At 38.7% G+C, this 21,707-nt stretch overlaps 2 protein-coding genes across 4 annotated transcripts in view; both read left to right on the top strand.

The window, feature by feature from the left end:
* The window catches only part of LOC128880389 (cyclic nucleotide-gated cation channel alpha-3), a 105,407-nt gene extending 87,976 nt beyond the window's left edge, over positions 1–17,431 (top strand). The window contains exons 10-15 of one of the 3 annotated variants that reach the window (XM_054130422.1): positions 6,495–6,635; positions 6,944–7,084; positions 8,412–8,561; positions 14,844–15,011; positions 16,331–16,657; positions 17,163–17,431. In XM_054130422.1, coding sequence (XP_053986397.1) covers positions 6,495–6,635; positions 6,944–7,084; positions 8,412–8,561; positions 14,844–15,011; positions 16,331–16,657; positions 17,163–17,431 — 1,196 coding nt within the window. Of the gene's footprint in view, positions 1–6,494; positions 6,636–6,931; positions 7,085–8,411; positions 8,562–14,843; positions 15,012–16,330; positions 16,658–17,162 lie in introns of all 3 variants that reach the window. The other 2 variants (XM_054130423.1, XM_054130421.1) reach the window with 2 other exon arrangements.
* On the top strand, positions 17,372–21,701 carry LOC128880393 (uncharacterized). The gene is made up of 2 exons (XM_054130427.1): positions 17,372–17,511; positions 19,672–21,701. Exons 1-2 carry the CDS (start codon positions 17,468–17,470, stop codon positions 20,633–20,635), a joined length of 1,008 nt encoding a protein of 335 aa, XP_053986402.1. The 5' UTR covers positions 17,372–17,467; the 3' UTR covers positions 20,636–21,701.
* The last annotated feature ends 6 nt before the right edge of the window (positions 21,702–21,707 follow it).

Below are 21,707 nucleotides of genomic sequence, written 5' to 3'. Positions count from 1 at the left end.
CGATATAAATAACACCGGGATGCTGTTAAAATGATCAGAACGACATTTATGTTGATATTGGGATCAATCACCCTCGCAACGATCTTCAATGAAATTTAACGGATAAAACTAAATGACAAACGTACCATGAGATTAAATTTTAGGATTAAAACGTAATTATATTTCATATAAAGCTTTCGTGGGACTGAATTTTATCACCGTTAATATCCTCTGCGAGGATTATTTTCAAACGAATTTGTACGTCGGGGCATACGAGGGGTAAACAAATTTGTACCAACGCAATATTTAATCAACATCGTGGTTCGCGTGTAGAATTCGATTATTCCCAATATGATACTTCGAACAGTTACCTGAACGTCGATGGAATTTAACCCTTTGCGCCATGAAGTAATTTTTACAGGGCTTTGTAAATACTTTAGAAACAACCTTAGTTGGCAGTGATGTTATCAGAGTTTTGTTTCAAGATGCACCATTTTATACTTCCTGATATACTAAAGATCCGTTTTAGCCATTTTAACGAAGGAAATATTTGGTGGACAAGTGAGAATATAAAAGAAATGCTTAATTATTTTCTATTCCCCCGATTTACAAGAAAGATCATCTTAGAGAAAATTGTATTAATTGTAGAATATATTCTACATGCGTCACAGATATTTTTTGTATGGTTTCCCTATCACTGTAAGTGATAAATGCATCAAATACGCGGTCTACTTATAATAGATAAAGAAATTATAAATATCGATAACTTAAATATATTAATGTTATATAATCTCTCTAAGCAATCATTTTGATAATAAAATGCCAAGCTTTTATACCTAAGATCGAATATAAAAAGCAGAGAAATAAATCAGAATAGGCCGAGAACAAACTAACAGATTCAATCAATTCTGCATATTGAATCAACCGTAAAGGAAGAAAGATGTAATGATCGCGAATGCAGACGATGCTCTTATGAAATTGCATTAAACGATCGCCTCCATAAAAATGTCAAATCTGCTTTCATGGTTCGTACCTTATCGTAAAGTCTACGTTCACCGTTCTCCCGTTTTTCCCACCATTGGCCTCGCCCACCTACAATTCCGAATGATATCGATGCATCCGTTTTATCCATCTTCTACTCTGAACAAGAATTAAATCTTTGATTCGGGATGACATCTCCATTAGTCGATATCTCGCAGATATCGAGTCGGTTTTCTCGTTTTTTTTTTGTGTGTTTTAAGAAGAGAACAAGCGATCGAAATAAAGCTACTATTTTACTTTCAACAAAATTATTTACATTGTCATGGTGCTTTCGGAAAATTCCCTGTAGGTAGCCATTTTTAATTTACCTGGTCCATCGTTGATTATAACTCGTCACCAAATATTTGTTTAGGATTCACTATCTAATAATATTATTTGGAAATAAATTGAAAGTTGAGAAACGAAAGTTATTCAGTCAAACGATACGCGTAGTGTGTCTGACCATTGTCTCATTCTACTTCAGCACGGAGCGTAACGCATGGGTTTTTTGTTTCTTTTTACTTATTATTTAACCATGTTCTAGGACTCCGACCGTTTTGAAACTTTTACATGTGTCAGGTAAATAACCGATCATCATTCCTGATTTTGTTGGCAGGATCGAAATTATTTTGCATCAACGGAATGCAAATAGAATTTATTGAAGTTTATTCGAACAGTGCCAGTTTATGTTCGATTATGGACAAATGTCCGGCTTCATGGGGTAATTATGGCTCGAAATTATTGGTCAGCAAGGCTTTAAGAAAAGTAGAGCAACGTATGTGTTGGGTGACGTCTGAAACGTTCAAAATACCACGGTAAGTCTCGCTTCGGTCGAGAACGGTGCGGAAGAAAGTTTCAACTCCTGCGGAGGGTGTCGGTTTCAATCGGAAATGGGCTTCCACCCAGCCGAATAAACGACAACCGAGCCGCGATAGACGATGGCGATGCAATTTAAACTTTCCCGTTCTCGCTTGCTTAAGAATTTCTCTCCCACTCTCTCTCTCTCTCTGTCGAAGAACAGTTAGAAATTTTAGATGACAGTCTAGAACAACGGTGCCTAATTTTATTTTTCATCATGCTTAAGGGATGAGACTCATGTAAAACCCTGAAAACAAAACTTTAGTCGCGAATTAATTTAAAATAAAATTAATAAGAAAAGAAATACGAGGTCAACGTTACAAATCATAAACTTTAATTTATTGGTTAATTATTTCTTCCCCTAAAATTTATTAATAAAACGAATATATGAAGTTTCATTTTGAATTGGTTCCTGCACGAATACTTGTTACACTGACTGTATTTAAGAAACGGAAAATAATTTAGATGCATGTGCTCGAGCGACACGGTCTCAAAGAGTATTTGCGACGACTAAACTAAATTCGTCCTCTGCGCGACAATAACGACGGAAGCAGTTCGGCAGAATTATCGACCGGAAGGTCTCGAACAAAGCCACGGTGAAACCTTGAAATTATACTAGTTTATTCTCCCAGAACTCCAATCGCTGAATCAGTTCGAGAAAATAAAATTATATTTAAATGTAAACAATGCTTAAATTGTGAACATACACCAGACCATGTAAAAAGGGGTGAAATACAACGCAATTGTGACAAAGTAAAAAGAAATTCAGTTCGAGGAATGCATAAGATAATTGCGCAAGTTCTGCCTCCAACGTTTCAACTCAGAATTCTATCACGAGTAGATCCTCTAAGCTCGCTATTACGTATCTTGTAGTTCAGTCGATTGAAGCACTCTCCTTAATGAACGTCGCCATTGAATGTCCGAAGGAACGCCAAAACGCTCAAATGTCTTGGCAACAGTCTCCCGATGCAATATCTGGGAGTTATTAAGTAATTAATAAACGTTAATTTCCCGAAGACTATATTGTTCGAAATCGTTAAGCTCTGGAAACCATACATTGATGTTTTGGAACTGTATTCAGGGGCCTAATGTAAGATAACGTCGTTTAAGTGTCCGCCACGACTACCGTGACAAGCGTAATTTATCATTAAAAACCAAAGTCCTAAAGACTCTTTTTGAAAACCTTTTACCACGGTCACGAAAAAGAGTTTGCCACGTCTGCAAGTGCTGACTCCTCCGGCATAGAAAATTCTTCTGCTGGATGTCGCTGGTTGCTGCAGATGTCATCATCGGATAATCCTCTTCCCCAGAATTGCGGCTGCAACGTTGCTAACTCCTTTAACAAGGAGCTTTCGAGAAATACCGTAAAAAAAGAAATCTATGTTTTTTAAATGTTACAGTGGTCCGTACCTTCGAAATGTAGTCTACCATGCCCGTAACTCTTGAATCAACTAACTGGCTATTAATAATTCGCACGCAAAGTTCCGCGGCTTTATCTACGTATATAATGCATAATTTTGCGAAAGTGGTAAATTAATTCATCCGGCTAATGCGAGGGGTTAGATAACATTGCGTACCAGAAATTTATTGTTCGTTCGAGATTCCGAGGGGCTATTAATTACGACACCGTCTACCAAATGACAACCTGGGAGACAGGTGAGTGAAATTTAATCACTCTTATTGCCTCGGGCTCGGTTGCCTTTTACATCGGGGCCGAGAGTGAACGTTAGCGAGAACGATAGAGATACAATTACCGCGATGCAAGAAATTCGAGGAAGCTGTATTACTTTCTGACAACTCGACAGACGCGCGGTATTTAGTTGTAGCCTGTTTGTTGATCATTGAAATTTCTAAATTAAAGCGGCACCGAGTGCATTAATATCGGCAAAATACGTTCGCGGTAGGAACAAAAGAAAGTTTAAATTGACATTTTCTTATACGAATATCAACACCGTCGCAGTAGATGTTTTATTATGTTTATTATTATGTTTATTATTATGTTTTCATTACATCGACCCAGTAGATTGTCAATCTTTCCGTACTGTTCGGTATTCGAATATTCGTCGCTGTTTAAAACAGTCTTAGACACTCGACACATTTCAAACGATTGTTCCCGAAGACTTATTGTTAGTTTCAAGTTTCAGTCGGGCGTACAGTTTCTCCCGATTTCCTCCGACTTACATTTAGTTGAACGGATTCAACCAAACTTCCTCGTTCGTACAGATAGCTATGCTGTTACAAAGCAGGCCACTCAAGAACGAGCGTGCAGGCTTCCATGATTTCTAAGAAAACTTTTCTACGAGTTTATGTGAAATAAGCCTGCGTGAAACGTTTTCGCATTTAAAGATGTCTTTAATGAGACGATTCGAAAGATTAGAAAGGATGATTCTTGAAAATTAAAAACAGTTGCAGGGGCATAAAAATACTTTCAACATTTCGTGTCTTTAACCCTTCGCGGGGTCAAAATGACCCCGAGCGCAACTTTAAGCTAGAATTACTATAAGTTATTAATTTGATAAAAATATATTAAAAATTGCCAGAGCTATGATTTGTTTAGTAAAAAAATTTTTTCAACGCATTTCCTCCTCGCTGATTTTTTTCGCCATTTTGAAAATTTGATAAAAATTTTGCACCGCGATATTCTCATTCCGAAAGGTTCAAACTAATATCCGGAATTTTTATGAGTCGTTCGGAACGATTCTGGCAACACGGCAATTGTTTAAACATGGCTGTAACCGGTTCGTTATTTCCAGAATAAACAAGAGTATATTCACTAACGAGAGTATATAAAAATAAAATTTCTTAGCCAAAAATAAAAAAAAAAAAGTGCCACCTTAATAGAAATAGAGTTATTAGAGGCGAGGCGACACAATCGTCCGAGATATCGAAACGTGACACTTGGCGCGAATCGATACCACCGGGTGGTGGGTAACCGCGCTCCTCTTGCACACGTTCGATACTCTTTAAATCCTGTGCCACCCCCGTTTTTACGAGCGCGGCATTTGTAAAATTACACCACAAAGACTGCGTAGCGCGACCGAGCACGTATCGGTCGTTAAGTCCTCACGGTTCGAGGATTTTCATTCCGCGAGGACGACGAATATCAAAATGCCAAGCGTGTTAAAAAAGAAAAACAAAAAGAAAGAACAAATGCATTTCGAAAAGTGCAGATTATACTGAATGCTGGGCTAATTTGTAAGGGAAGGTGGAACGATAAGAAGACTGGTAAAATTCCGTGCGGCTGCCACGGCATCCTTTCGTCTAGACAACAAAGGAGAGATTCTCTAGATCTTTATAAAATACTACCACTTCTAAACAGGGATCCTCCGAGAGCGTGCGCGATTATCAGAATTAATCCATTCGTTTAATATTTTCTTCGGACGACACTCCAAGGCAAATACACAAAAGACCGCTCGTCCGCCTTTTGTGCTTCTCTAAACTCCGTTTCTGTATTCCTCGTTCGTTCTGTATTTTCCAGGAAATTAATTTACTCGAATCTCGATTAACGCGAAGGAACAACGCGGATGGAACGCAGTTCTCTGTGGCAGTTGTCGGGAAAGTTTTTCGAACCGAGGATCTTTATATCGTTAAGAGATAAAAGGAGTGCAATCACTGAACTGGCGGATTCGTATTTTTTACGATTAACCAAAATTGAGTTCGTGTTTGTAGCAATCGCGAAGATACGAATAGTTTGGTTGTCAGTGTTCGCGTTCCGAGTTCTCCTGCAAATATCTTCGTACTGGTAACTTCGTTGCGGTAGTCTGCAGCGATCTGTCCGATTTTAACGCTTTATGTTTGCGTACCGTGTAGCTTGGAGCTTGAACTCTCGTTAAATATGTAAGTAGCGAGGTAAGCCGCGATTCCGACGACGAGAGGATCGCTTAACGTCGTTTACGGAACGATGTTTCGCGTACAAGCGTTGAAACTTTTGTTGTTATTTCCCGTAATATCGTTTCCGTAACTCTTCCTTGTTCGAATCTTCATAAATTGGAGTTGGTGCATCAATAACGGGCTGAGGAAGAATACCGGCTTATGGTCGTAGTTTCTAAGTTCACCAGCGGCGTGCGGTCTTCGCTAAGTGGGTTAAATATGAGCGATAGTTAATTGGAATAGAATTTGGAGTAGTCATTACTGTCGTGTCCTTTTACTATATTTATTTATTTATTAGTTACTCATTCGATAGAGTTCTGCATATGTATCGAAGTTATATTATCTTTTAAAGAATTTTCTTGCGGATATCTCCCAGGCATTTTATTGTGCACGTGGACATCTCCAACTGCACTTAGTTTAACCCCTTCAGTAATCGTCAAAAAATTAAAAAATGGAAAAAGTAACACTGAGACTGAAAGTTGGTATATAGTGATTAATTTTTGTGACATTAATCCTAATACAAATATGTGAAAATAAAATTGAAACAACTCGCGTACACTGTACAAAAATTTATGCAGGATTGCCCATTTGTAATCAGCGCTTCTACGTAGCATAAATCATACTTATTTTCACCCGAATATATTCAGGGGTGGTATTTTCTGCAGGTAAAGCTTGCCTGAATTACAGTTCGCGTATTTCCCTTACGAGTAAAATCCAGAGAGAGAGAGAGAGAGAGTTTAATCGTGATAACTTTTTCTTTGTTTCAGCGAAATTGGATGGCGTGAAGACATACATGAGAATGAGAAGAGTGCCGAAGCATCTGCAAGTGAAGGTGATCAAGTGGTTCGACTACCTGTGGTTAACGCAAAAATGTTCGGACGAGGAGAAGGCTGTCAGCTGTCTTCCCGGTGAGATTTTATAAAACTTCGTTAAATATATTATAGTTACTATACCTCGATCATTCACTCACTCATTCGTTTGTTCATATTTAATTGTTCGTATATTTCTAAGATTAGTAATCAGATATTATTATGACTCTTGCAAGGTCAACACAGCGAGAATTAAACAAAAGCAATAAGGAGAGATATATTTTGTTAATCGATATTAAAATACGGTTATACAAGAAAAAAAAATACCTTTCACTATATCGGGATAAAGCTGGCGAACTTTTGTTCCTAATAATTTGTTGATTCTAACGTTGCAGACAAATTAAAAGCTGAAATCGCGATAAACGTGCACCTGGACACGTTGAGGAGGGTCGAGATTTTTCAGAACACGGAGGCTGGCTTCCTGTGCGAGCTCGTGCTAAGACTGCGGCCCGTTCTCTTCTCACCTGGCGACTACATCTGTCGCAAAGGTAGGCCCGACGTTTTGCTTCCCTTTTCTTCTTTCCGCGTCGCGAGATATTTTTCTTGCACGCGACGCAACACGATTTTGGAACGAGCCGCTGGACCCTCGCCAAAAGACGCACCAACCTGGCAAACCGTTAGACAGTGATTGCCTTTCCTTTCCTCTTGGCCTCATTGCCAATAGCGCATCTAGATGGCACAGTTATGTACGAAATACTTAATCGATAGAAACAAACATCTGCGATGCCTTAGCGTCGATGGAAAAATGTTTGCTCCTAGGTAACTAGGTTCAGTCTAGAATCGAATGAAAATTTTGCGCTGTAAATGTCGTACCAATGTTTAATAACCAAGATCATAGAGCACCGTCCGTCATACTTCACCGCGCCATTGGACAGAGATATGCCTACAGACTATAACCAAGATGGAAATTGAAATTTCATCCATCTTGCGATTTCTGGAAAAGGAAATCATCATTTCAAGAAATCATATTTCTACGATAGTGTACACGTTGTCAGGCTCAGGAGTGCATCTTGGAAAGGACTGCACCTTTGCTACGGGAAGTAGAAGTTTGTAAGTGAAGTAGTAACGGCGAGTCATAAGACGGACTCGGCCGGTGCCAACTGCACGGAAGTGATGCAATCCGAGTAGGGTCGGCCATCAAACAGAAGCATCTACTGCGGTAGGAAACGACTGCCGCATTTCAGGAGCAATGCGGCTGCCCTATCCACGGCGAAGACGAAGACGGAGAAAGAAATACAGCGGACTCTTTCTCTCCTCCAGTTCTCGTTCGCCTAACTTTCCATAATCCGTTTCCGGGCCGATGGAAAATTATTTTTCTGTTCGTGTTCATTTCTTGGCCCACCGCGCCAAATATTGGTCATCATTTGCATATGAATAACGAAAGTATGACGATACGGCGATGTAAGGATGATATTTTGTGTATATTATGCTTATTTACCAAAATTTCATACGAGATATTTATGTTCGTATGATATGTACGTGATATGATATTAATGCGACCATGACGATATGACGATGATATTTTCCATATATTTATATTTATATATTCGCTTATGAACTATACATTTATATAAACATCTGCAATAATTAGACTGCGGATTTTGTGCATGACTTACAATAACATAGAAAATAGAAATAACGTACGTTGAATATATTTCACGATTATTACAATGATACTGTTATTCGTGGGTACCGTTTTTGATTACGCCCAGCATGTTCTCGTTATATTAATTTATGTCATAAACGCATAAAATCCGCAGTTTAGTAACAATTATCTATCTAACCTATTACGAACGTATCGTGTACCTGTTGCAGGTGAGGTAGGAAAGGAAATGTACATAGTGAACAGAGGCCGACTGCAAGTTGTGGCTGACAACGGGAAGACAGTCCTCGCTACCCTTAAGGCGGGTTCCTACTTCGGGGAGATCAGCATACTCAATATGGGGACTGCAGGTAAAGAGTGCGGTAAATATTCCAAGCGGACCAGGGGCCCGTGAGCTGTCCCCCTCGTATTTCACGATCACGTTTTCACGTTTCACGTTCTTACCACTCTGTGAGAGGGCAAGCCGTCGAGCCGGTATGAGCCGATCTAAGACCGATTCTTTCTAGTAACATATTTTTTTTTTTACTCTTGTACTCTCTCTGTCACCGACATTCCTATTGTCGACTTCCACCTGCTGTCCGCGGTCGACGATCACGCAACGAACCGAGGCGACCGTTCTTTTAACTAAAGAGTTAAATTCATTCCAAGGATGAGAAATTAATGAAAATAAATCGATACAAATTTCTTCAATCAACATAGAGGGAACGAATATTAACGGGACTGACTGTACGTTTCCTTCGTTTCCTCTCGCCCTTTCCGTACTCTGTTCTCTTCATCTCGTAGAAACTCCCCTTTTCCTTCCACCCTTTCATCTGTACCATCCCCTTTAAACTCCCTTCCGTAAGACTTCGCTATCTCGTTTTCCACCCCCTTTCAACCTCGCCTACATTCTAGCTCTCCTCGTCACGTTCACTCTTACTTTCCACCTGTTCGATTCGTCCCTCGCCATGCGCCCTGCCATACAATTCTACTGGCCACCCCTTACAGCTCCCTTGTACATATTCCATATGGCTCGAATGATATTAGTTAAACTATTATTTCAAGTAACGCGTTACCTTGTTCCATAATTATTTTCACATCTGCGATAACTTTTGAAATAATATTTCAACTAGTCTTGGAATTGTTGTTCAAAGTCGTGTCAAGTCTGAAGTTATTTCAAACGACTATGTCAAGTAATTATAACATAAAATACTATATTATTTGACATGATATTTAAAATGTGCCGAGGTTTGTCGTCTGAGTTTTTTAGACTTGCTATGAATTTATCGAAAATATATGAGATGAACATTTATCCTGTATCCTATCTCCCTCAGCCTAAAAACACTCATCCACTCGATCACTCAGTTCGAATCAACCCTTTGTCTACGCGCACATCTCCATTATCCTTTCGCTCAGCCATTCGCTTAACCCTCGACCCCCGAATGTCCCTCTCATCCTTGCTCGTTCTACCGTGTCAAAGACCACACAAAAATCGATGAAGAAAATGACCACTTCTTCTCTTCTTGCCTCAATTTCCCCCTCTACTAGGTAATTCAATACACAGCCATAGTCCACCACCCTTCTTTTCCTCCTAAAGCCGGCTGATTTTCTGCCACCATTCTTTTATCCCGTATATACCTCCAACTTCTTTGCAACTATGCGTGTACACGCTTTATATAACGTGAACACCAACCCTCCCATAATCGTTCATATTCATCCCTCTCCCCATTTTACTGTAGACACAATCGCTCCGTCTTTCCAACACCCCAGCTATTATTCGTCTTTCCAAACCGTTAAATATTTACTACAGCGTATTCACTGCGACTCTTCCTTTATGCATCCGGAACTCATTCAGCGAACCATTGAGATTTTCTCTTTTTTCAACCATCGAGAACCGACCGTTTTTCAGTCGATCACTTCTTAGACCCGTGTCCGACCAATATCGTCAGTTATCACTTAGAGACTGAAACTTATTAAAATGCGAATTTTATGCATTTATCGTACAAATCTAGTAAAGCAAACCTTGTAAATTTCATCATATCGTAAGTACGTGTGCATACATAAAGAAAATTTTATATAAAATTGTTACGGTGTATCGTTATAGTTTAATAGCGTTGATTGAATTTTTATGAAATATTGCTTATCGTATCGCGTAAGATTTCTTATTGCAAGTTTACAATATCTGCAACTGAATCGAAGAAAAATCGTTGAAATCGTTGCGAGATCGTCGATGCGTTTCGAATACGGCCCGTGACACGTATTGCCCTTTAGCCTTCGCCCCTCTGTTTTTATCGATTGTTGTCCTCCAGCTGACGAACCAACACGACCTACTGAAACGTAATAGATACCGCCCGCAGATAAATCATGTTTCATATCGCGACTCCAACGCGGTTTTTTCAGGGCAAAAATATAAATATTCCCGAAAATAATAAAAAAACAACCCTTCCGGGTGCGGCGATTGTAGGTCGTGTCGGTTGATCGATTTAAAAAGAAAAAAAAAACATACTTTTTGCCATTTCTAATTTTATCATGCTTACGTAGTTACATTAGAAGACCTAGCTTGGAATTTACTATTTGAAAGTAGGGCGCGCTCTTCTAGCATTCTTTGACATTAATTTCCTTTGGCACTCCATGCTTCTATGACATGCTGAAACTTACATTTTCTCTTCATTTTTTGTTCATGATAAATCGAAGGAAACATCTTCAAATTCTTTGCAAACGATTCGTACGAATAGAGAACTTTTTTAGAGTCGCGTCTGACCAATATCGTCAGTCATCACTTGGAGACTGAAACTCATTATCAAAATGCGAATTTTATCCATGTAATCAGAGCCAACTGATTGGTTCTCCGATAATGAAATAGTTGATAAATTAATCGTACTAATAAACAATCTCCAGTTGGCTAAGAAAATATTCGAATGCTTGCCACTAAAACTGTATGGAATACATATTAAAATTCTTGTTTGTAGGCGTTCGAATATTCTTTTCAAACCAACTGCATACTTTAGAATTCCCAATAAATATGGACACGGAAATCAACAAACATGTTTCCTAGATTTAATTTAATTTCTATATGAGAATATTGTTACTCAGTGCACTGTTCATGTACCTACTATATTTCTCACATTTTTTCATTACCATTTCTTAACGTAGCCTCTGAATAATAATTGCAACTTACTGCTGCAATGCGCGCACAGTTGGCGGATTATAATAAATCTGCATTCAAATACTATTGTTTTACACGTCTATACATTGGCTATCGTAGTTAGTTTCCTGTATGATAGACGATTCCTGCCATACGACAAATATTTCGCCAACGTGTTTAACCTCGAAGGGTAGTCAACATGTGCGATTTAATCTAATCTTTCGAATCATATAAAATATAAAATACAATTTTATAATCGAGTCATTATTCAAAGAATTATTTGCATTAGTAGGACCTGGGCAAATTTTAATTAAAATAAAAACAAGAATTATATTCAACACGGATATTCGAAGATAAAAGTAACATTAATTTAATTGATATAATAGCTCATTCAAATTACGAAAAAGAATTTTAAAAAAAATATATTTATAGAAATTTGCTTCGAGCAAAATTCTTTCTTTGAATAATTCGTCCACGAGGGATTTTTTATCTGTGGTCATTTCAAAATTGTCCAGGTCTGCTATTAGTAAATAATTAACCAAATTTCCATTAATATTGATAAATTCTTCTAAAATCTTGTCTGGTATGATTGATTAAAAATTAGCTACTTTACATAAAATGACTGCCTTTCACGAAAACAGCTTCACAACACACCCATTATCAATGAATTTCAGTAATGTCATGGGAATGACCGTGCAACATTGACACTGCGTTTGCGACATATTATTAATCGCTTCGAGCCTTTTTTATGATTAAGTTTTGGAATTTCTGCCAAGTACGCAACATAAAAAACTTGAACGAACGTACAAGGAAATTTTCAAGGAACAAATCATTAAATTAAATAAAAACAAAATCGTAATTGGGTGCCAATGAGATCATTTTTTTTGCCGATTGTCTTTCGTGTTATATGAATATCATTATGTATTTTTAATGCTATTAAATTATCTGCAGCCATCAAAATATTAATGAGATCAGGTGAAATAAAAACTAAATTAATTTAATTCGAATTAAATTAAGACCGATACGCAATTTGCATTTCGTATAGCAACGATGGACGATTTGCATTACGTTAATCAAATTTCCATATAAATAAACAGAACTTTATAACGTGTGTCATTGTATGCATTTCGTATGGGAACATAAATTTATTAACATTTGTGCCAATAATTGGAAATCGAGTTTACCATTGCTGAGGTTGTATATCGTTCCATGTGCACGAATGTTAAATATGAAGTTCTTTTATGTTGCAAGCCTCGATATGCATTTACCCGAATACACATTTTATCCTGTTTGTATTCGATCATCCTGATTAATTTCACAAAATAGATATCGATTTCGTACATGTCTACACAAAAAGTCGAATTTTCCATTTTCCAGCACGCATATTTTGTAATTTTTTAAGACTACCGGACGTGTTTGGTGAAATAAAAATAAAATTGAATCGAACGAACGTACCACAATGATAAAAGTTACTACTTGTACTCGATGTTCTTTCACGTGTAAATACCCTAACAGTGTATTTGATTCTGTATCGATTCTGTATTTGATAAGAATTTTTGCCGAAGATAAGTTGCATGATGATTTTATGTGAAAGTATTCGATAACGATTGGAAACAACAATGGCAACAGTGAATTTGATGTGGTAGATCATTATTCGTAGGTTATTGGATTTTATTATATGGAATGCTTGTTGAAAACATGTTATAGAAAATTAATACGAGAAATCCATTCAAAAAATTCTAATTTATGACGTATACAGTTATACAGTTTACTCTAAGTGTCAGTAGATTCGATTCAAATGATGTACATTTTCAAAATAAGTTTAGGGGTAGAATTTGTAATATGTGAAATGTTCAATTTACGATGAAAAGAATTTTATTTAGTTTATGAGCAATCTGATGCTTTAGATTGCTTTCAACAATTTAACAAAAAATCTACAGAAAATTGATAAAAAAAAAACTTGTTCCCTGTGGTTTTAAGTTAAGATACTCCGTTTGACGTCGTACAAAATTTTTTTGCTTCCTACAATTTCTAACTTTTTCATACCTTTTATAGTGCTCTACCCCTTAATTCCATTTACATGAGACTGCAGTGTCCTGGATATTAAGAATCTTAAATTCTCTTTTTAGATTTCTTAGAGATTCTCTTTAGATTCTTTTGGGTAAGTTCTACAGTAACCTCACGTCCCTCCAATTTTATTTAAGCATTTTAACCCAGAATTGAACCTCAATTTATATAATAGAGATAGTTTATATCTCGTTAGCTCTTTCATACAAGTTTTTAATTAAGAGCGCAGTCGAAGTACCGCAGCCATTTAAGTTTCATTGGGTAGAACGGACTTAATATTGCAACCAAAAAGTTAATAGTCCTTGAAAGATAAATCTGAGGTGATTCTGCATTCGTTCATCATACGGTAGATTGTTGGGCTAATATTATTCAATCTTTGTCACGAGAAATGATTCAAGTTTCTTTCGTTATTGTATCTACGAAAAAGTTTGTGATATTTTAGTTGATATAAAAATACATTGTGCGCATAAATATTGTAGTCAGGCAAAATGGACATTTCGCATGTTACAACGCAACTAAAATATTGTTGTGTATAGTTATATCATCGTTTATATTTATCCTGCATATATCGTGTATACGATGCAATTTGGTGTTGGTTAAGTCTCCACAACAATTTACTTTTGAAAGCCCGAGACTGTTTTAAAAACGCACAGGAAAGTATAATAGAAATAATCCTAGAGAGATCTGAATTTTTGCTCTTTTACAAATTTGATATTCGTATCCTTGTCACTGAAAACTAATTCTATTTGATTGCACTAACACGACTAAAACGTTCTCACATTTATTTATCAATCTGTAATAAGAGTTCGTTAAGCATGATTTTTGCCGCGAATGAGCCAAGGTTGTACTCAGACACTTTGGATGCTGCGCATGCGTGTTAAGAATATAATTAAAATTTAAATTTCTGAAAACTCATTTAAAATAATATATACTTACGAGATGATAATTAAAAACACAATGAACAGATTCATTAAATGTCGAAGAATTAATTTGATATGAATGAAATAGCCAGATTAAAGTCAAGATGAATGTTCACAAATTAAACATTTTATAAATTATTATACAAAAATATAATTGAAAGTGTAATCTAGAAAATCAGAGGAGCTATAGATCTGAAGATAAACTGTGTAAATGGAACTCCTTATTGCTATCAATACCTCGAGTATCGCGAGAATGTTCAATCCCGTTTTCTTGTAATAATTTTGGTTCGGTGGAATTTCGATTTCTTGCTAAATTGTTAGTCTGAAATAAAACGAAAAACCGCTACGAATGCGTAGCATCGAAAGTGTCGAACACGGAATAAACGGGCGTATCGCACATGGACATTAAAGGTAGGCCCACACCGCGGATGTAAATCTGTGGTATCGAGGAACGATCGATGGATCGATTCCGTCCGGATACAAAAGAAAGCTTGATGCACCCTGATAACCAATAAATGGCTACATCGTCGCAGGTAACCGACGAACAGCCAGCGTGCGCTCGGTGGGCTACTCGGACCTGTTCGTGCTCAGCAAGAAGGACATGTGGGACGTGCTGAAGGAGTATCCTGCGGCCAGGATCCGCCTCGAGGCCATCGCGGTGAAAAGACTGGAAAAGTACAAACGGGCACCGCTCGAGAAAGGTAGGGATTTATTAATATTGGCTCGAGCCATAATTACTCGGGAATTGTTCTTTTCGAAACATTCCTGTTAGCTAACAAAGAAACCCAACTGATTTTCATGTCAATTTGTTACGTTAATAAATTCTTTTCATTGTATATTATTTTGAGAATTATTTAGCCACTTCTTATTTCTTTGACGAAAGAATTAATATATATATAATTCACATCATATTTATTTTCGAATGACACGAAATTGCAATTAAAATTTACCCGGGTCTGTTACATCGTTTAACCTTTAAAATTAATTATTGGCACTCGATCGCGATAGGATTCATCCTTGTCGGCCAGTTAGAATTTCAGTTAATTTAACTCAAAGCTTCCGTGTCTCGTAACTTTTCTCCGCGTTACAAACTGAAGTCTACCGTCGCATAAGCATCCCCTGTTGTTAACCTTTGCGGCATCAACTATCCATTATACATGGGGGCGTTAAATTATGTCGGAAGGAGGGAGTACCTCGAGCTTAAGGTCTTTTGTTTGCGAATAGTTACGAGACAATGGGCGAGGACGTCAAAGGACTCCCCTAAAGAATATTTCCCCGCAGTGTGTCGGCAACAAGCACCCGTCGGGCGCCGGAGTTCTAATTAATTAATCCGGAAGTTCGGGACAAAACAAATGCCGGCTCGTCCGCCCTCGTCCTTCCCCTTCTTTTTTTCGGGCGAAAGAAAGTTCACCGCTATTGCGAGCGAACTTTCGAACCAGCGAATCCTATGGTGTGTACTCGGAAGCGAAGTTCCGCGACCTAACCCCGTGCATACCTATCGAAAGCACATGCACGCACTCGACTGCGGTAGCTGCGCGATGAGAAAGGCGCGGTGGATTAATTAAAGAAGCTCGCTGCTGGAAATGAGAGACGGTTAGACGTGGTTGCCAGAGGGGCCCGAGGGTAACTCTCGAAACAAAGGAGTCGAAGACGAAGGTAGAAGTAGCTGAGTTATAGAGAAATTTTGGAGAAGCGTCGAAGTTATAAATTAATAAAGGTGGATGTTCACCCTCTATGGAGCCACGTAACTTTCGGCTTACACGCTGAAACATACAGCTTTGCATTCGAGCCCTTTTTTTCTGGTATCTACCAGCAACTAGAGATGTTTCTTAGCATTCTATTGCCACGAATTCTAAGATATTTAGATTTGAGAATAAGCTCACCTTTGCCTCAACGATAATCATTTTATTGGCACTTCGATTCCCAAACAAAATTAAACCTAAAGAAAAGCTAGTGGTGACTGAGAGTCACCTCTCGACTGCACATGGCTAAAACCTATATGTACGAAATGAATTTTCAGCGGCAATGGGACGATGCCAGAGCACGCCAGGACTCGTCGAGTCGAAAGGACGCATATCGCTGGAGGATATGTGGGTGTCACCCGTAGACACAAAATCTACCCACGCGTACTCGACAGGGCACTCGTTGTTCTCCCCCAGTCCGAGTCCGGTGATACTGCGCGGCTTAGCCAACACTGGTAACAACGTCAACACGAACAACGTCGCGAGGAGCATGGATAGTCCGATGAGCGCCACGAGCAGCGGCCACAGCAGCGAGGATCAAACCGCCAGAGCACCGCACTCCGCTGCTACGCAAACCTCCACTGCCAGACAGTCCACCCAGTCCGGCAAGTATTTCCTTTTCGGTGAACAAACGATTCTCCAAGGACCTCGTGTTTTCCTCTGGGGCTCCACGTCTTTGATATCTTTGTTAATCGAATTTTCGAACCGGCGAAGCATCTCATGTGGCCCAAGTAAAATAAAATGCTCTCTGAGGATGGACCTAAAATAATATGTCACGATTATGTATATGATAGTAAATTCATAATAATGTTCTAATTTCAAATTGTATGAAAGCTTCATTTTTTAAATATTGTAAGAGATACTTTTAATTAATAATTCTGCTGACGAGTAAGCATGTAACCTGTTAGAAGATCGATATAAAAATTCGATACATTGTAACGTCCATCAGGTTTAGACTTATTTATTCATTATCACGTACGACTCGTTATAATAGAAATCAAGTTGAAGACTTCGAAAATTAATAAATATTTATACACGAGCTACATTCGTAGACGACTGTATGTAAAGGTAGAGAATTAATTTTATACTGATACGTATCATTCTTTCTAGGTATGACCTGTAACAGTATGACACAATTAGTCAGCGAAGGTGCGACGCCACTGTTGGATACCCACGAAGCATTACTGGCAGAGATTAAACGTCTTCGCGAACGGTTGGTTTGCCTGGAAACTGAAAACGCGACAATGAGCGTCAAATTGAATCAACAGCAATGGGAAGTGGAGCACCGATTAGCGGAAATTGAGATGCAGATCTGCGGTGCCAGCTCGACCTCGAGCGTGGAGGACAATAACGAGAGAAATCGAGAAAGTATCATTTAACAAGAAACAAGGCCGCGAGAGCGCGGCAAAGCGAAAATGGGGCGGATACGACACTACTTGGCGGACGTCACCGACTACAGGTAGGGTGTACGACTTAAACTGACAAAGGGAACATATCCAATTGTCGCACGCCAATTTTGATTAGATTTATGTGGTAGGTAGATCTCAAACAAATATTTGACACGTATTTTTTTTTTTTTGATCGGTAATGGTCCATGTTGAAGGGGTGAAAACAGCCCCTAAAGGGTTTTCCCAGTGATGGTAAATAGTAGTATAGTAGCACATGGAACGATAGTAACTCTCAAGGATCATTCTTGTCACGATTTTTATAGTTATTAAGCAATCAGCAATGATTTCAGTGAGAATGTTCGCTTCGCTCGATTGTTTGTCACATTCTGTAAACGAATTATTAACTTTTACGACTCGTATAGGTTAGTATAGATCGTTGCAACATTACAGAAAAATTTCTGTTACGATCTCGATTTTTATTAAACGATCATCAAAGATTTCAGTCTTGACTACACGGTACATCGTTAGAAATATTCGCTTTATTCGATTGTTTCTTAACATTTTGCATATAAATAATGAACATTGGTACTCGTGGAAGATAGTATAGATCATTAGCAACATTCAAGAGCAGGTATTGATACGATTTCGATTGAAATTAAACAGTTATAAACGTTTTTCGATGATTAGTAAGGCAAAATTTGAATTTCGCGCTGGTGGCGCCATCTAGCGGTTGGATCAGGGAAGCTCCGGGTGAGTAATAGGATAACAGAACGTTAGTGGAGGTCTACGCTTGAAACTGTGCGAGAGAGAAAGATATACTGTGCGAGAAGGATAGAGAGCACCGACGCTGGAAACAGCAGTGCGCATGCGCGGAGTACACTCATTTGTTTATCGTTTGTTTATCGGTTATTTACAAATAATTCGTGAACTTTTACATACTCAAATTAAAGCTTAGGCTTCTAGGAATCTTCTCCTGTAAATGGATCGAATCGTTATGCACTATTTAAATAGTTGTAAACAATTTAAGACAACCGTAGTTCCAAAGTAGCTCCGACTACACCATCTGTCATCGCAATTATCGTTAATTAATCAATATTCGGCATATAAATCCTGCACTCTGACACTCGTGGAAGGTAGTTTAGATCCTTTGCAACATTCAAGGACCGTTTTCGTTACGATTTTAATTGTTATTAACGAGTTGTCAACGAATTTCCTGTCAAGGACGCACTCCACCTGTCGCCAATGTTTCACGTACTCGCGCACCGTTTCCAAAAATTGTTCAGAACTTTTTTGATTCAAATATTTCTTTAAGAATTACCTACCACATAAATTTTATCAAAATCGACGTGCGACAATTGGATATCGGATTCGGCTGGTCTCCAAAGATTTTAGAAATGCAATAATTAAAACTAAGAAAAACATCGACGTGTTAATGGTCTCAAAGATCTATTCGTGATAATCAATTATTTTGAACACCGTAGAAAAGAAAAATACTGCTTAAATCGGGTGTTACAGTGTACGTTAAATTCACAAGCATTAATAGCACGCCAGGAAACTGAATACGCGCCGCCCTCGGGGCCGTGCAGTAACGGTGTAGCAACGATCACGTTAAAAAACAGCCGCGGGCGTCTCTTCCCGCCTAAATGGCGCACCTGCCGATAGACAACACTCTTTCAAAACCTTTTAAGTAATTTTAGATGCCGTAGATAGCGCTCCTACGCGTTTCACTCGATATTTCAATGGTCGTACATATTCATTGTCCTCGTGCGCTGTTAATTAATACATGCTGGGTCGTATCTAGGATTTTTAAGGCCCGTAGAATAAATTTCTAGCTGTATACACTGCAGTTTTTACACATCTATTTAGACTCTAAAAAGTAGAGATTCTTCCCCTCTGCAGTGGCAGATACATCCGCTGTAATAACTATTCGTACAGGAATCAATCCAAAATAAAACTTCGTACATTTATTTTATTAATAAGTTTCAGGGGAAGGAATAATTAACCAACATTCCTACATACTTTTACAGTAGAATTTGCATAAATTAAAATTCATTACCTTCGATGTTAACCTTTTATTTCTTTTCTTGTCAACTTTATTTTAAATTGGTTGCTGTACGAATACTTCTCTTTATTCTTGTAGTAAAATAAAAGGTCGAGTTATATTAAACATTCCAACAGATCGCTCCGATATCCCACGATTTTTTGATAAACGCAAAGAAATTTCTTTACAGGTACACCGCGAACGATCAAGAAGATCCCGAGGGAGCCAGAATATCCGGGAGATCTAGCGACACGAAGTCGATCGGTAGTCTCAGTCAACATTTCTTCGAGAGCGACGAGGACGAAAAATATTACGGCACCTGCAATGGTTACGACTCGCAGCCCGGCAGCAAATCGAACTTGTTACTCTGCGGCGAATGCGATCAAAAATCCAGAACCTGTACATACAAGCCGCAAGCGGCCGGCTCCGAGTGCAGGTACGTCGAGGAGCGTTTCGACGATCGGCTCCACGATCCAGGAAGCTCCCGCCCGTACAAAAGTCCTGTTCACGTGTCCTCTCCGCGATCTCTGCGTCACGATCAAGACTTCGGTGGTCAAAGTTCTTCGCCGAGGTCGCCGTACCGCGATCAAGACTATCCAGCTCGAAGAGGCTGGACGAAGAAACACAAGCAAGAACACGATCAAGAGCACTACGCGAACAGGGATTTGGAGCAGGACGATGACAGTCCCGTCTGCGATCTCTGCCATGGGAACGGTCACGTCGTCCAATGCGAGCACTGCGACTTCTCCAGCGAGGGTGATCTGATATGTTTCCGATGCCAGAGCGACGAGGCCTCGTCGAACGGTCAGAGCTGCCCTCGTTGCGAGACGAACGAGAGGATGATGTCCAGCAGGCTATCGGGAAGGTCCCAAAGGGTTGGAACGTCATCCAGCGACGAGGGGAAGTATCCGGTGGACGCCGTGGTGAAAATTCAAGTTAACGATCACATGATCGACGTGGACTCGGACGAGGCACCCGAAAGTGACTTGTCCAGCAGCCATCATCATCAGAGGAGCACGATGGAACGGCTAGACACCATCGTCGAGGCAAAGGGAGACACTGCCAGTGAGAACGACGAAGACAACGGGGGTACAAAGATTAATGGAACTAAGAGCGCGAGATATCTCAATTACATGATCGTACTGTTTCTGTAAATAAACACGTGGTCTCGAAGTAACTGCGGTTCAACTACGGAGTGTGTCTGATCCGTGGAGAATATTGTCTTGTTGAGATTAGTACTGGTCGAAGGATAGGTTTATTGTTGATACGTCGATTACGATGTCGTTCTACGTGTTATTACACTATTTGTGCTGGTAGTGTCGACGCTATACCTTTAGACCATTTTATATTCTATTGTATATAATATATTATGTATTATATTCCATGATTAGTTATTATAATTGCTATCCTTTTATTTTATTATTGAATTCGATCTAAACGGTATGATACGGAATAGTATATACAGTCTATACTATTCTCGATGACATTTAACTTTGACAAGTTTACGGTCCGTGAATTAGTGTCGAGCTATCGAATACGCCGCTGAAAGGCGCGATAATGATATCATATTAAAATTACACGGATATGCGTAGTAAGACTAATAAATTCAGCCGAGCATTTCTTCAAGAAAACGACGACAAAACTTGTCGTCGCTTTTTTACACAAATCTTCTACGATGAAGCGATACGGAATTTCTATTCAAAATTTTAGCATCTTTTACTGATATTTCAATTTCGACAAAACGTATAAATCGATGAAATTATAAATTAAAAGTGAAATAATATTCAACTAAATAAAACAGGCTTAAATTCCCCGCGCGGGAATTCGAAACGTTTAAAAAAAATAGCGATAGTGATACTCCGCAGTGCACTGACTCCGTTTAAAACCTAAAATTTGTAAAAATTATTTGGTGGGTCTAGTTACCGAAAGTCAAGGACGATACTCTTCATTCGAAACGAAATATTTTCGAAACTGTTATCGCGTTACGTTACATACGACGCGTGACATTTTCGAACGTGTTTCGCGGGTTGTTCGACATCGAAATTTGTATCATACGATATATGCGGCGCCGTAGCTCGACTCGCATGTAAATAAACTGCCAAAAAACCTTATATCCTAGAACCGTATAGATTAATAGGTAACTCGTAATGGTTAAAATGCTATGTGAGAGAATGAGAAGGAGAGAGAGAGAGAGAGAGAGAGAGAGAGAGAGAGAGAGAGAGAGAG

Source organism: Hylaeus volcanicus, chromosome 7 (genome assembly GCF_026283585.1).
Source record: "Hylaeus volcanicus isolate JK05 chromosome 7, UHH_iyHylVolc1.0_haploid, whole genome shotgun sequence".
NCBI classification, from domain to species: Eukaryota; Metazoa; Arthropoda; class Insecta; order Hymenoptera; family Colletidae; genus Hylaeus; species Hylaeus volcanicus.
Note: the sequence above shows the minus strand (reverse complement) of the source record. Positions and strands in the feature narration are given on the sequence as shown.